The sequence below is a fragment of the Fundulus heteroclitus genome, chromosome 10, assembly GCF_011125445.2.
Source record: "Fundulus heteroclitus isolate FHET01 chromosome 10, MU-UCD_Fhet_4.1, whole genome shotgun sequence".
Classification (NCBI taxonomy): Eukaryota; Metazoa; Chordata; class Actinopteri; order Cyprinodontiformes; family Fundulidae; genus Fundulus; species Fundulus heteroclitus.
Window position 1 is genome coordinate 24435626 of NC_046370.1, and position 14501 is coordinate 24450126.

The 14501-nt window shown below is 36.4% G+C and overlaps 1 protein-coding gene and 1 long non-coding RNA gene across 2 annotated transcripts in view; one reads left to right on the plus strand and one right to left on the minus strand.

The window, feature by feature from the left end:
• ryr2a (ryanodine receptor 2a (cardiac)) overlaps positions 1-14501 on the minus strand; it is a 597233-nt gene that overhangs the window by 203848 nt on the left and 378884 nt on the right. Inside the window, exon 70 of the mRNA XM_036142377.1 lies at positions 3994-4124. Within this exon, the coding sequence (XP_035998270.1) occupies positions 3994-4124 (131 nt within the window). The remainder of the gene's footprint in view (positions 1-3993; positions 4125-14501) is intronic.
• Positions 9614-10710, plus strand: LOC118564389. The gene is made up of 3 exons (XR_004931828.1): positions 9614-9661; positions 9733-10066; positions 10381-10710. It is a non-coding gene; the product is annotated as an uncharacterized LOC118564389 (long non-coding RNA).

Consider the following 14501-nt stretch of genomic DNA (forward strand, 5'->3'; position numbering starts at 1 on the left):
CAGGAAGCAACCCACCGCCCTCTATTCCACTAAGTGATGGTGTTGATCAGAGGAGACCAATCAGAAGAGACCAATCAGGTGTGGATGCAGATGCTGTCTCAAGATTAATATGGTTCAACAAAAGATCTCTATACTGATTGATACTGAGATTTTCTTTACTTTTCCAATTCATGAGGATAGTTTTCTTTGCAATACATAATGCAGTGAAAACCATGTAAACTATTTCTTTTTCCAGAGGACTTTCCTCAAAATTACCGAGTAATTTTACAGCTCAGGCACTTTGATAAGTCCTTACATATCTGTGTCCAGAACCTCTGGACTGGTGTGCATAACCATAACGCATGAATATAATTATCAGGATGATTGCCTATGCAGTGTGGACAGATATTAGATTGTGCCAAACCCATCTTGAATAATCTTTGTCCTGTGTAGTGTACTCTGTGAAGGATTTTGTATTGTATTAGTTGTAAGTTGGTGTTTCTAGTCAATTTGAAAGTTCTTAGACATATCTGAGCCCAGAAGTTTTGTTCAAAGGTGACTGATAAATCCTTTTCCAATTTCATAATAGGAAGAGATATTGAATAATCTATTTTAGTCAGTGTCCTGTATGATTTAGACAGTAGTTTGGGGGGGAGGGGGGGTTTAAATCTAGGAACTCTAATATATTAGTTGGGATTTGTAAACCACCATTAGTATGCTTATATTTATTTCTAATTATACATTTAAGTTGTTCATATTCCAAGAATTTATTTTTAATAATGCCATATTGCATAATAAAATTGATGAACTCGGTTCCGTCAAGTAGATGTTCCAGATATTTAATACCTTTATTCTTCCAGTATGTAAAGTTTATCATTTTATTATTTTGTAGGATATCAGGGTTATTCCAGATAGGTGTACGACTGCATGGGATAAGAGATGACTTTGTCATTTTAAGGAACTCCCACCATGCTGTCAGAGTAAAACTAATATTGATATTTTTAAAGCATGTATGCCATTTTATATTTGCGCTAATAAACGGCAAATCTGAAATTGTGATATTATTGCACATTTCCTGTTCTATATCTAACCAAGGCTGATCTAGATGACTATTTTGTATCCATTTAGAGATGTATTGTAGCCTATTTGCTAAGTAATAGTTATGGAAGTTAGGCAAATCTAATCCTCCTCTGTCTTTAGTCTTCTGTATTGTCTTTAAGCTAATACATGGGGGTTTATCTTTCCAAAGAAATTTAGAAATGGCAGAGTCTAGAGATTTAAACCAGTCGGATGATGGTTTATTGGGGATCATTGAAAATAAAAAAATAATTCTAGGTAGGACCAACATTTTTATTGAAGCTACCCTACCCATAAGTAAAATTGGAAGCGATTTTCATCTTTTAAGGTCCTCTTCTATCCTGTTTAAAAGTGGGGCGTGGTTAAGTTTAAGTAAATCCGTTAATTTAGACGACACAGTAATACCTAAATATTTAATATTTCCTGATTGCATTTGTAAATCTAGGGGGTTTTTGAGAGAGCAATTAATTGACAGTACCGTAGATTTAGACCAGTTTAAAGAGTAATCTGATACTTTAGAGAAAGATTATAGTATTCTAATTACTTGTGAAAGAGAATTATTTGAATGCTGGAGATAAAGTAATACATCATCTGCGTATAGACTAATCTTATGCTCTATTTTCATGCATTTTATACCTTTTATAGCTTTTGTTTGTCTAATTGTTGCTGCTAGAGGTTCTATAAAGATGGCAAAAAGTGATGGAGAAAGAGGGCATCCTTGCCTGGTGCCCCTCTGTACACAAAAACTGGAAGATATTTGATTATTTGTCATGAGACAGGCTGTTGGAGAACTGTTCGGTTTTGCCAATTTATGAAAAAATTGCCAAAACCGAATTTATGAAGAGTAGCGAATAAAAATTTCCAGTTTACTCTATCAAATGCTTTTTCTGCGTCTAAAGACAATATATTGGTTTTAATGTTTTTACTGTAGGAATAATCAATTAAATTAAGTAATCTGCGTGTATTTGTGGATGACTGCCTTCCTCTGATGAAACCAGTTTGATCTGGATGTATTATGAGAGGAGTTACTTTGTCTAATCTTTTTGCAAAAGCTTTACAGATTATCTTAATGTACACATTAATTAAGGATATGGGACGATAACTGGTGGGCAACATAGGATCTTTGTGTGACTTGAGCAGAAGGCTGCTGGTGGCAGAATTAATATTAGCTGGAAATCTGCCTTTTTCCTGTATTTCCTGCAACATTCTGTGGAACGTTGGGGCTAGAATATTCCAGAACTATTTGTAAAACTCAGTAGGGAATCCATCTGGACCTGGAGCCTTTTTATTAGGCATGATTTTAAAAGCTTCCTGGTTTTCAACTGTCAGTGGGGAGTCCAGTTTCATTCTTTGGTTATCTGATAATTTAGGAAGTATAATTTTATCCAGAAATTGCTTGATATCCTTCTCTGATGGATTTATCTGTGGCGTGTATAAAGATTTGTAGAAATCGCGGAAGGTATTATTTATACACTCCGGTTCACTTACTGTATTACCAGTTGAATCTGTAACTGCAAATATAGTAGTTTTCCTCCTTATTTATTTTAAGCTGATTAGCTAGGAAGCTTCCTGACTTATTGCCATGTTCAAAATTTTCTATTCGAAGACTTTGTATTAGAAATCTATTTTGCTTTTCAATATAGTGGTTTAGTTCCAATTTTACTTCACGGAATTTACCTAACTTTCCTTCTTCTTGAGAGAATTCTAGTAACTTAAGTTTTTCTTCTAATTGCTGAATCTCTTTGTTTTCTTTTTTCTTTTTATGAGATGAGAAAGAAATTATTTTACCTCTCATCACTGCTTTTCCAGCTTCCCACAAAATCGATGCCGATGTACCTGGTTGATCATTGTATTCCAAGTATGAAGCCCACTGAATTTTATAAATTCTTCATCTTTAAGCAGAGATGTATTAATTCAATTCAATTCAATTCAATTTTATTTATATAGCGCCAAATCATGAAACATGTCATCTCAAGGCACTTTACAAAGTCAAGTTCAATCATATTATACAGATTGGGTCAGATTATACAGATTGGTCAAAAATGTCCTATATAAGGAAACCAGTTGATTGCATCAAAGTCCCGACAAGCAGCATTCACTCCTGGGGAACCGTAGAGCCACAGGAAGAGTCATCTGCATTGTACATGGCTTTGCTGCAATCCCTCATACTGAGCAAGCATGAAGCGACAGTGGGAAGAAAAACCACCCATTAACGGGAAAAAAAAAAAAAAACCTCCGGCAGAACCGGGCTCAGTATGAACGGTCATCTGCCTCGACCGACTGGGGTTACAGAAGACAGAACAGAGACACAACAAGAGAAACAAAAAAGCTCCAGCTTTTGATTTGTGGGGTTATTTTTTTATTAATCAAGGTGAGAGTAATTTCTCCTTTATTTCACAGCTTTTTGATTTTTGTTGAATGTTTGATTTGAATTTCTAGAGTTTTTCAATCTGCCTGCAGTCTTTTGCATGAGCCTTTAGGTCCTTCCACACAATTTCTGACAGACAGAAAGGTGAAGTTATGTAATGTAACTTGTGTTATACAATAAGTCTCTCACAACCACTTGTGCCACTTTATTATAACCCAGATGAACCTACACAATCCAAAAGTAAAAGAGTAAAGCCATTTCAAACAGTGTTAAGATGTAAATCATTTAGTGAAATGCGCGTTGCATATATTATAGCGAAATCTTCAGATTTCTTTCTGATTTATGTTGGTATTTTTGCAACAAAAGCATACCAGTATACTTTATGATTATTACAAAATTTTTACTGCTCAATTTCTGAAAGTCCACAATAAGTCAAAGCATGTTGTGGCTTTGTGCTCTATGAAACACTCTTTCACTTTATCCAGAAGATGTTCTGGGTTAAAATTAAATCTCTGACAATTGAATGTTGCCACTACCCAAGACCACTGCAAAAATCTGAACCTGAGTACCTGTTCTCTCTTTGCTTGTTTTGTTGTTGAAGATGGAGAAGCTGTTAAACTTGTTCAGGTGTGGCTCCAGGAAGGCGACAGGGAAGGCTGCTGAGAAGGTAGCTAAACATTTTCCCAAAGCCGGCCGCTGTCTGGTGTGCAATGAAACAGGAGAGGACATGGTTAAGTTATATCATATAGCAGAAGTGATGACAGAGGATGTGAGTACCATGGGAAGGTTCTTACCAAACATTTGGGTTAACTAAAACAAACTATCGACCGTGCCACAACCAGGCGGAGGCAGAACAACACATCACGGGAGTGCATTATCATTTTATACAGTTAGGCCCAGGAATTTTAGCTGTTTCCTAAAACATATTCTGGATACAATTATATAAGCAATATGGGCTTAAAGTGCTGTAGACTCTCAGCTGCAATTTGAGAGTATTTGCACACAAAGTGGAGCAAGGGTTTAAGAATTACAGCTCTATAATACATAGCTGCCTGTTTTACAGGGGACCAAAAGTAATTGGACAATTGACTCAGAAGACTGCAAAATAAATTACAAGACTGCATGGGCTCTTCCCTCGTTAACCTGTCATCAATTAAGCAGTTAAAAGGTCTAGAGTTGATTCCAGGTGTGGCGTTTGCATTTGGAAGCTGTTGCTGTGAACACTACATGCGGTCAAAGGAGCTCTCAATGCAGGTGAAACAGAAAAAAGGAAGAACTCCATCAGAGAGATAGCAAAAATGTTAGGAGTGGCCAAATCAACAGATTGGTACATTCTGAGAAAATAGAGAGCACTGGTGAGCTTGGGAACTCAAAGAGGCCTGGATGTCCATGGAGGATAACAGTGGTGGATGATCGCAGAATCCTTTCCAGGGTGAAGAAAAACCCTTCACTGGACCTTAGAAATCCCTACAGGCAACCTGGTTGACAGAGTTAACTGACACTGATTTGATGACCAATACAATTTAAATCATTGTATGTTGCATTGTATTTTATATTTTTATTTGAATTAAACATATTAGATTTTTTTTTTTAAATACAGTCAATAAATAATGTGAACAAGGATGCTTGTGGACTGGGTTTTTTATTTATTTTTTTTTACAAATTTTTTGCTGCCAAGTCCTTTCAAACGACGCTCAGAACAAAGACGCACAGCGCAACCTGCCCAACCATAAAGGCGTCTGCCCAACCCATCCTCAATGGTGCGCTCCGATCAGCACCTGGCGCTTACAGAGCGAGACTGTGGTACACCATCACACCAGAGTTGCAAATAATTAACCATTATTAACCGCTATTTTGTTAACAGTTCAGCTTGGATTTTATTTACTGCGCAGCATAGCGTTGCTGTGTATGGAGATAACTTCCTGCCAAAAGGTTGTAAGCAAAAAAATGTGTTGCACACAAATAAAACCTGTTTTGCACACAAAATGATATGTCTCACGCAAAAAAATTGTTTTGCAAACTGTTCGCCAACCTTGCACTCAAAATATAATTTATAAGTTTTCCTCGAGTACAAAACGGTCTGTGCTCGCACAAAACAGCCTCTGCTCGCACAAAACAGCCTCTGCTTGAGGCACAGTCCCACCACCGCTGCGGTAAATTTGTACCATAAGTCACGTGATGCATTGAGTTGTTGTTCAGACTTTCCGACAGCAAGGGGCGCACCCAAAAAAACTGAAACGCGGCGGTTTGGCTGAGGAAGAGAGACGTGATATCACAGCTAACAGCATCAGCACCCCACAGGTAACTTTCAAAACTTTCCCGGTGAAAAAGTAACAGCTCACTGATAGATCATGTAAGATTTCAGTTAAAGGCCCTGTTTAGTTTTATCTCTGATCTAAAAATGCTCTGTAACAGACTTTTGAAAAATAATGTATTTAAACCATGATTTGATCTTTAACTCTCCTTTCAGAATTGAATGTATGGAGATAATTTCTTGACAAAACGTTGTAAGCAAAAAAAATGTGTTGCACACAAATAAAACTTGTTTTGCACACAAAAAGATATGTTTCACACACAAAAAATTGTTTTGCAAACTGTTCGCCAACCTTGCACTCAAAATATCATTTATAAGTTTTCCTCGGGTACAAAACGGTCTGTGCTAGTACAAAACTGCCTCTGCTCGCACAAAGCAGCCTCTGCTCGAGTACGAAACAGCTCACTTTGCAGATAGAACATGTAAGATTTCAGTTAAAGGTACTGCTGTGTTACAGTAAGGGACCATGTTACGTTTTAGAGCAAATTACATGAAAGCTAGCCTTAGGTTGAACGCCATGCTAAAACAACTTTTGCTTTGTAATGTAACCCCACTGGTTGGCTTCTCCCTTTACTTTGTTGTCAAATAAATAGTACCTGAGTGGATACCCAGATAAATGCATTGTTAACAGATTATAATGTGTTTTTATGTTGTTTTCAACTGACTGTCTGTTGTTCTTATTGGTGTAAACCTAAATTGGTGTCTGGATATGATAATTTATCCTAAAACTGTTAAACCAATGCATGTATGCTTATGTGCAAAACGGATTCTTAAGCAATTTAAAATAATTGCAACGAGTGGATATTGATTATTTGAAAATTGGTAAGGAAATTAATAAAAAATTGCGTTTTCTAACATAAATATGAATGTTACAAGTAAAGCATATAGCAGCAGATCTAGATTATATCTCACTACCTTTCTAACTCCTTAATTTCTTCAAAGTAAAAATGAGGTCATCTGTGCCCAATTGCAAATATGTGTTGTGCACTTAATAAAATTGGTTTGGCCATGGCAAAAACCACAGCTGGAATTGGCCACATGGGCAGATATTTTCTTAAAACGTTTGTTTTCCTCTTGGTAATTATTTCTTTAAGAGGAGTATTATCCTTTACATATCCATAACACATATCTGTTTTCCAGCATCCACTGATGAGGTGAAGGTCATCAAAGTTCTGGGCTGGATGGAAGGCTACCAGATCATCAACCTGCTTTGAGACACGCCGATTTCCATCACAAGACTACCAAGACTTGAACAATTCAAAATTTTATGTAATCTTTAAACATACGGCAGATGATTTGAGCTTGTTTAAAAATAACTTAATATGTAACCGTTTTAGTTCCCAGTATTAACTACTTTGATCACTAACTGTTGCAGCATGTCCTTCATAGCTCTCAAGGCCAGGTTTAAGATGGTTCTAAATTTCCTGACAGTCTTACATGCAGAAATTGTTTTTCATAGTCCTGTTTTTGGCTTCATCCATTTCATCAGCCAGTTTGTTTTATACAGCCCGCTTTATGGTAATACATGGATTGTTTACTGGGAAAAACCTGGAGAATTAATGGAGTTCTTTCAGTCTTGATTTCAACAATAAAAGCAATCCTTGTGGAAAGGTGTATTCACTTTGATTGATATGGGAAATGAAGACTTTATGAAAGGGTATGTTTATTATGCAATGTGGAAAATAAAGGACTGTTTAATTTTCCCACACTGTTTGCATCCTCAGGTTTATTAACAGCTCCATGTGCCCTTTTTTCCAATAACCTCAGCATTTTCAAAATTTTTATACAGTACCATACACATTTACCATCATAATCCCAGCAGTTCTACACTTTTATTCAGTGAATGCACTAACTTAGTTACATTTCCCTGGCTAGATTTTACTACTTAAAAACCTTTTGCAACAATGGTAACCACAATAAGATTAAACCCGTAAAGTGTTGGTCATACTGGACAGTAGCAACATATATATATATATATATATATATATATATATATATATATATATATATATATATATATATATATATATATATATATATATATATATATATATATCTATATCTGAGCCGTGCGATTCAGAATGTCCCAGTGCATCCATGGCTGCCCTCAGTGCTACCAAGTTGTTCAGGGCTCAACACATTGCCAGTTTCAGAAATAGTGACCCCACAGTGTGGGTCATCCAGCAGTCCACTGTTGTCCCAGTCAATATGAGGCAGGCAGAGTCCCTGCAAGAAAGATATATAGAGAATAAAAAAGAGGCCGTGATTCTGTTGCTACAACTTACTGAATATAATTAAATTTATGAAGCTAAGGATGGAAAAGCAAATGACTCCAAAATCCATTAATTATTTTGAAGGACCATAATAAACAGATTTCAAAGAAACCAGTTTCAGTGCCACCTCTCTGATGTACTCAATGTTTTGTTGTATTGGAGTGATCAGATAAATGATCAGATAAATTCATTTCTGGTTTGAAATATACGCATTAATGTGAGAAACTGTATAATAGCCAGCACAAAAAAATCCTTCTTACCTCTGTGATTTCTGGTTCTACTACACCATGCTGGATGCTTCCCATCTTCCATAACTGACTGAGTGTTAGATTCCCCTCAGTTCTGAGTGAATTGTCATCCCAGCCACTGCTGATGGTGTGAAAACTTAGTTGTAGTCTTGGGACAAATAAATGGTGACAACAGAAGTTATCTAACATGTTTGACAGGTCAAGTGAATTGTTGTCTTCTCCTGAGTGCAGCACATTGTTGTGTATGTTAGTTCCTGCGCACCACACGTCTCCAAAGACGTTTAATTCTGAAAGGAGAGTAAAGATCAAATCATAGTCTAAATACATTATTTTTCAAAAGTCCGTTACACAGCATTTTTAGATCAGAGATAAAACTAAACAGGGCCTTTAACTAAAATCTTACATGATCTATCAGTGAGCTGTTACTTTTTCACCGGGAAAGTTTTGAAAGTTACCTGTGGTGTGCTGATCACTGAGCTATACAATACACTGGAGTGCTAGTCACCGTCTGTTTGAACGAGTCGCTTTGAAGCCACCAGCCGCCATATTGGTACTCCCTATTTCCCCCCAGTAACTAGGGAATATGTGCGCTACAGCATCGAATAACGAGGATTTTCTCATGTTCAGGGGGTGCTTAAAACTTTTAAAATGTCAAATGCCATATAGTTTTATGTTATGTTCTAAAACTATCAAGTACTGAGAAAGTCATGTGCTGAAATATTTTGCATTTTATTCATTTAAATATATATGTTTAACATGTATAAATATATAAATAACAATATACAAAAACATATATTTACATATGTGTATACATATATATACGTATATACATATACACATACTTATTTATACATTTATATATATTTAAGATGAATAACATGTAAAATATTTCAGCACCTAATTTCCTAGTAGTTGATAGTGTTAGTACATCCACTGACTGTAGAATTATATGTGAAACGTTTTCACATATAACTGCTTGTTATTCCAAGCAAATCCTATGGGATTCTGTGAGAGTAGGGAGGAGCAAGATGGCGGCCAGTGACTTCAGTTTTTCGGCAAAATCAGCACTCCAGTGTATTATATAGCTCAGTGGTGCTGATGCTGTTAGCTGTGTTATCACGTCTCTCTTCCTCAGCCAAACCGGCGCGTTTCAGTTTTTTTGGGTGCGCCCCCTGCTGTCGGGAAGTCTGAACAACCACTCAATGCATCACGTGACTTTTGGCACAAATTTACCGCAGCGGTGGTGGGATTGTTTCGTACTCGAGCAGAGGCTGTTTTGTGCAAGCACAGACCGTTTTGTACTCGAGGAAAACTTATAAATGATATTTTGAGTGCAAGGTTGGCGAACAGTTTGCAAAACAATTTTTTGTGTGTGAGACATATCATTTTGTGTGCAAAACAGGTTTTATTTGTGTGCAACACATTTTTTTGCTTACAACGTTTTGGCAGGAAATTATCTCATGTGCAAAACAGGTTTTATTTGTGTGCAACACATTTTTTTGCTTACAACGTTTTGGCAGGAAATTATCTCCATATGAATGTCTTTGGAGACGTGTGGTGCGCAGGAACTAACATACACAACAATGTGCTGCACTCAGGAGAGGACAACAATTTGCTTGACCTGTCAAACATGTTAGATAACTTCTGTTGTCACTATTTATTTGTCCCAAGACTACAACTAAGTTTTCACACCATCAGCAGTGGCTGGGATGACAATTCACTCAGAACTGAAGGGAATCTAACACTCAGTCAGTTATGGGAGATGGGAAGCATCCAGCATGCTGTTGTAGAACCAGAAATCACAGAGGTAAGATGGATTTTTTTTTTTTTGTGCTTGCTATTATACAGTTTCTCACATTAATGCGTATATTTCAAACCAGAAATGAATTTATCTGATCATTTATCTGATCACTCCAATACAACAAAACATTGAGTACATCAGAAAGGTGACACTGAAACTGGTTTCTTTGAAATCTGTTTATTATGGTCCTTCAAAATAATTAATGGATTTTGGAGTCATTTGCTTTTCCATCCTTAGCTTCATGAATTCAATTATATTCAGTAAGTTGTAGCAACAGAATCATCTTTTTTATTCTCTATATATCTCCGTCTTTCTTGCAGGGACTCTGCCTGCCTCATATTGACTGGGACGACAGTGGACTGCTTGATGACCCACACTGTGGGGTCACTATTCCTGAAACTGGCAATGTGTTGAGCCCCGAACAACTGGTAGCACTGAGGGCAGCCATGGATGCACTGGGACATTCTGAATCGCACGGCTCAGATATATATATATATATATATATATATATATATATATATATATATATATATATATATATATATATATATATATATATATATATATATGTTGCTACTGTCCAGTATGACCAACACTTTACGGGTTTAATCTTATTGTGGTTACCATTGTTACAAAAGGTTTTTAAGTAGTAAAATTTTAGTTAAAGTTAGTGTATTTACTGAATAAAAATTTGGAAACTGCTGAAATTATGACGGTAAATGTGTATGGTACTGTATAAACATTTTGGAAATGCTGAGGTTATTGGAAAAAAGGGCACATGGGGCTGTTACTAAAACTGAGGATGCAAACATTGTGTGAAAATTAAACAGTACTTTATTTTCCACATTGCATAATAAACATACCCTTTCATAAAGTCTTCATTTCCAATTCTCACCATTATCAATCAAAGTGAATACACCTTTCCACAAGGATTGCTTTTATTGTTGAAATTAAGACTGAAAGAACTCCATTAATTCTCCAGGTTTTTCCCAGTAAACAATCAATGTATTACCATAAAGCGGGCTGTATAAAACAAACTGACTGATGAAATGGATGAAGCCAAAAACAGGACTATGAAAAACAATTTCTGCTTGTAAGACTGTCAGGAAATTTTAGAATCATCTTAAACCTGGCCTTTTTTTCAGCCTAAACGGCTCCACTAAGAGCTATGAAGGACATGCTGCAACAGTTACTGATCAAAGTAGTTAATACTGGGAACTAAAACGGTTACATATTAAGTTATTTTTAAACAAGCCCAAATCATCTGCCCTATGTTTAAAGATTACATCAAATTTTGAATTGTTCAAGTCTTGGTAGTCTTGTGATGGAAGTCAGCATGTCTCAAAGCAGGTTGATAATCTGGTAGCCTTCAATCCAGCCCAGAACTTTGATGACCTTCATCAGTGGATGCTGGAAAACAGATATGTGTTATGGTTATGTAAAGGATAATACTCCTCTTAAAGAAAAAAATTAATCACCAAGATGAAAACAAACGTTTTAAGAAAATATCTGCCCATGTGGCCAATTCCAGCTGTGGTTTTTGCCATGGCCAAACCAATTTTATTAAGTGCACAACTCATATTTGCAATTGGGCACAGATGACCTTATTTTTACTTTGAAGAAATTAAGGAGTTAGAAAGGTAGTGAGATATAATCTAGATCTGCTGCTATATGCTTTACTTGTAACATTCATATTTACGTTAGAAAACGCAATTTTTAATTAATTTCCTTACCAATTTTCATACAATCAATATCCACTCGTTGCAATTATTTAAAATTGCTTAAGAATCCGTTTTGCACATAAGCATACATGCATTGGTTTAACAGTTTTAGGATAAATTACCAAATCCAAACACCAATTTAGGTTTACACCAATAAGAACAACAGACAGTCATTTGAAAACAACATAAAAACCACATGATAATCTGTTAACAATGCATTTATCTGGGTATCCACTCAGGTACTATTTATTTGACACAACACAGTAAAGGGAGAAGCCAACCAGTGGGGTTACATTACAAAGCAAAAGTAGTTTTATCATGGCGTTCAACATAAGGCTAGCTTTCATGTTATTTGCTCTAAACATAACATGGTCCCTTACTGTAACATAGCAGGGCCTTTAACTGAAATCTTACATGTTCTATCTGCAAAGTGAGCTATTACTTTTTCACCAGGAAAGCTTTGAAAGTTACCTGTGGGGTGCTGATGCTTCTTCTTCTTCTTCTTGATTTTTTTTATTGGCGGTTGGCAAATAACGTTTAGGTGAGCATGGGTGCTGATGCTGTTAGCTGCACTGAGCTATGATGTCACGTCTTTCTTCCTCAGCCAAACCGGCGCGTTTCAGTTTCTTTCGGGTGTGCCCCCTGCTGTCGGGAGGTCTGAACAACAACAGCAACTCTTAATGCATCATGTGACTTTTGGCACAAATTTACCGCAGCGGTGGTGGGATTGTTTCGTACTCGAGCAGAGGCTGTTTTGTGCGAGCAGAGGCAGTTTTGTGCGAGTACAGACCGTTTTGTACCCGAGGAAAACTTATAAAGTCAGTATTTTAATAAGATGGTATATTTCTGAAACGGATGGTTCAATGAACCTGTATGTGCGGTGCAGGGCGGCAATTTCCTGCACGTGACAATAAGATGTCTGATCATTGGTGTGCTCCAGTATTAAGAGCATAGGTGGATTAATGACCGGGCCTACCGGGCCCAGGCCCAGGGGGCCAGAGGCCCCAAGGGGCCAGGCCAACTTGGCCCCGCGGCCGCGACCCAAGCAAAACTACTTTTGCAAAAATAATAATCTTAGGCCCCAAGGGGCCAGGCCAACTTGGCCCCGCGGCCATGATCCATAGAGGATTAAGAGGGTAGTGAGATGTTACTGTGGAATGTAAGTGTTGATAAAATAAGTCATATCGCAATTTCATGTGCTCTAAATCAGTGTGGTGTGATGCAGCTCTCTGTATTTTGTTTGTGCAGCAAGAGGCCACTGCCGTATTTCTTTTCTTTGTCTTTTATATATTGTATTTTCGTTTTTTGAGCATTTTCTCAGTTATTTTGGAGATTGCCACATCTCACAGTAGTTACCCAATGTTTGGTACACATATGTTCTGATTTTTGAACAAAAGTAAGAAATAAGACAGCTTATTTCTTACTTTTGTTTTCTTACTGTGTCCTGTGAGGCTAAGTATTTCCAAGGCTACACACACACACATACATATATATATACACACATATACATATAGATATACATACATATATATATATACATACATACATGCATACATATATATATATATATATATACATTCATACATGCATACATATATATATATATATATACATTCATGCATACATACATATATATATATATACATTCATGCATACATACATATATATATATATATATATATACATTCATGCATACATATATATATATATACATATATACATATATATACATATATATATATACATACATGCATACATATATATATACATATATATATACATATATACATACATATACATATATACATACATATATATACATATATATATATATATATATATATATACATATATATATATTGAAGTTCTTGCTGCCACACGTTCTTATTCATTACTTGGTTAGCTAGCAGCTGCTCTTTCAGGTAAATAGCTAGATCCAGTAGGTTAGACTATTGTTTTTAAACTTGCGCCATCTACTGTCTGGACTTGGGAGTGGATATTAGTTTACGTTAACCACTTCCAGCAGAAAACGTATTAATACTCTTTAAAAACTGACAACAAAAAATTAAATTAACAAATGTGAAGGACACAAGACATGTATTTATATTAGGGCTGTCAAACGATTACATTTTTTTAATTTGTCTTACACTTTGCTTGCAACTGGCCAGGAGATTAATACCCTGAACGAGACTGTTTAGCAACTGTTTAGTAACTCCAGGTCCTTCGTTTGGCAATGTAATTCAGCCTTAGTTTGTCAAATACAGAGAAAACAAATTAATAAGCATTAGAGTACGGTTTATGGGTTGGGTTTCTGCAATGTTATCAGCATGTTGAAAACTCATCTTCAGAACCAATTTCTGCTCAAAATGGTGATCTGCACCAAATAATCTACTTTCAGCAGTTATCACCGGTTATTGCAGCCGTAAACTGCAAAAAATACGTGCAGAGTTGCTCTGTCAGCCTTTACTACCGTCGGCTCCTATGGCGGAGGGATATTTCAGCTAGATACAAAGTGTCTAGTGCAGGCAGGTCTCTTAAAGGTATACTATGCAACCGGGGTTGATTTTCCAGCGAGGCTCCCCCCAGAGGGCGAAAGTAAAAGTGCACTGTCGTAAAGATGCTCAGCTGTTCTTGTTTCTCCATCAAGCCAGGCGCGGTTGTTTTGAGCTTAGCAGACAGGCGAACGCAACGAAAAGTGGAAAAAACGGCAGTACAAACAA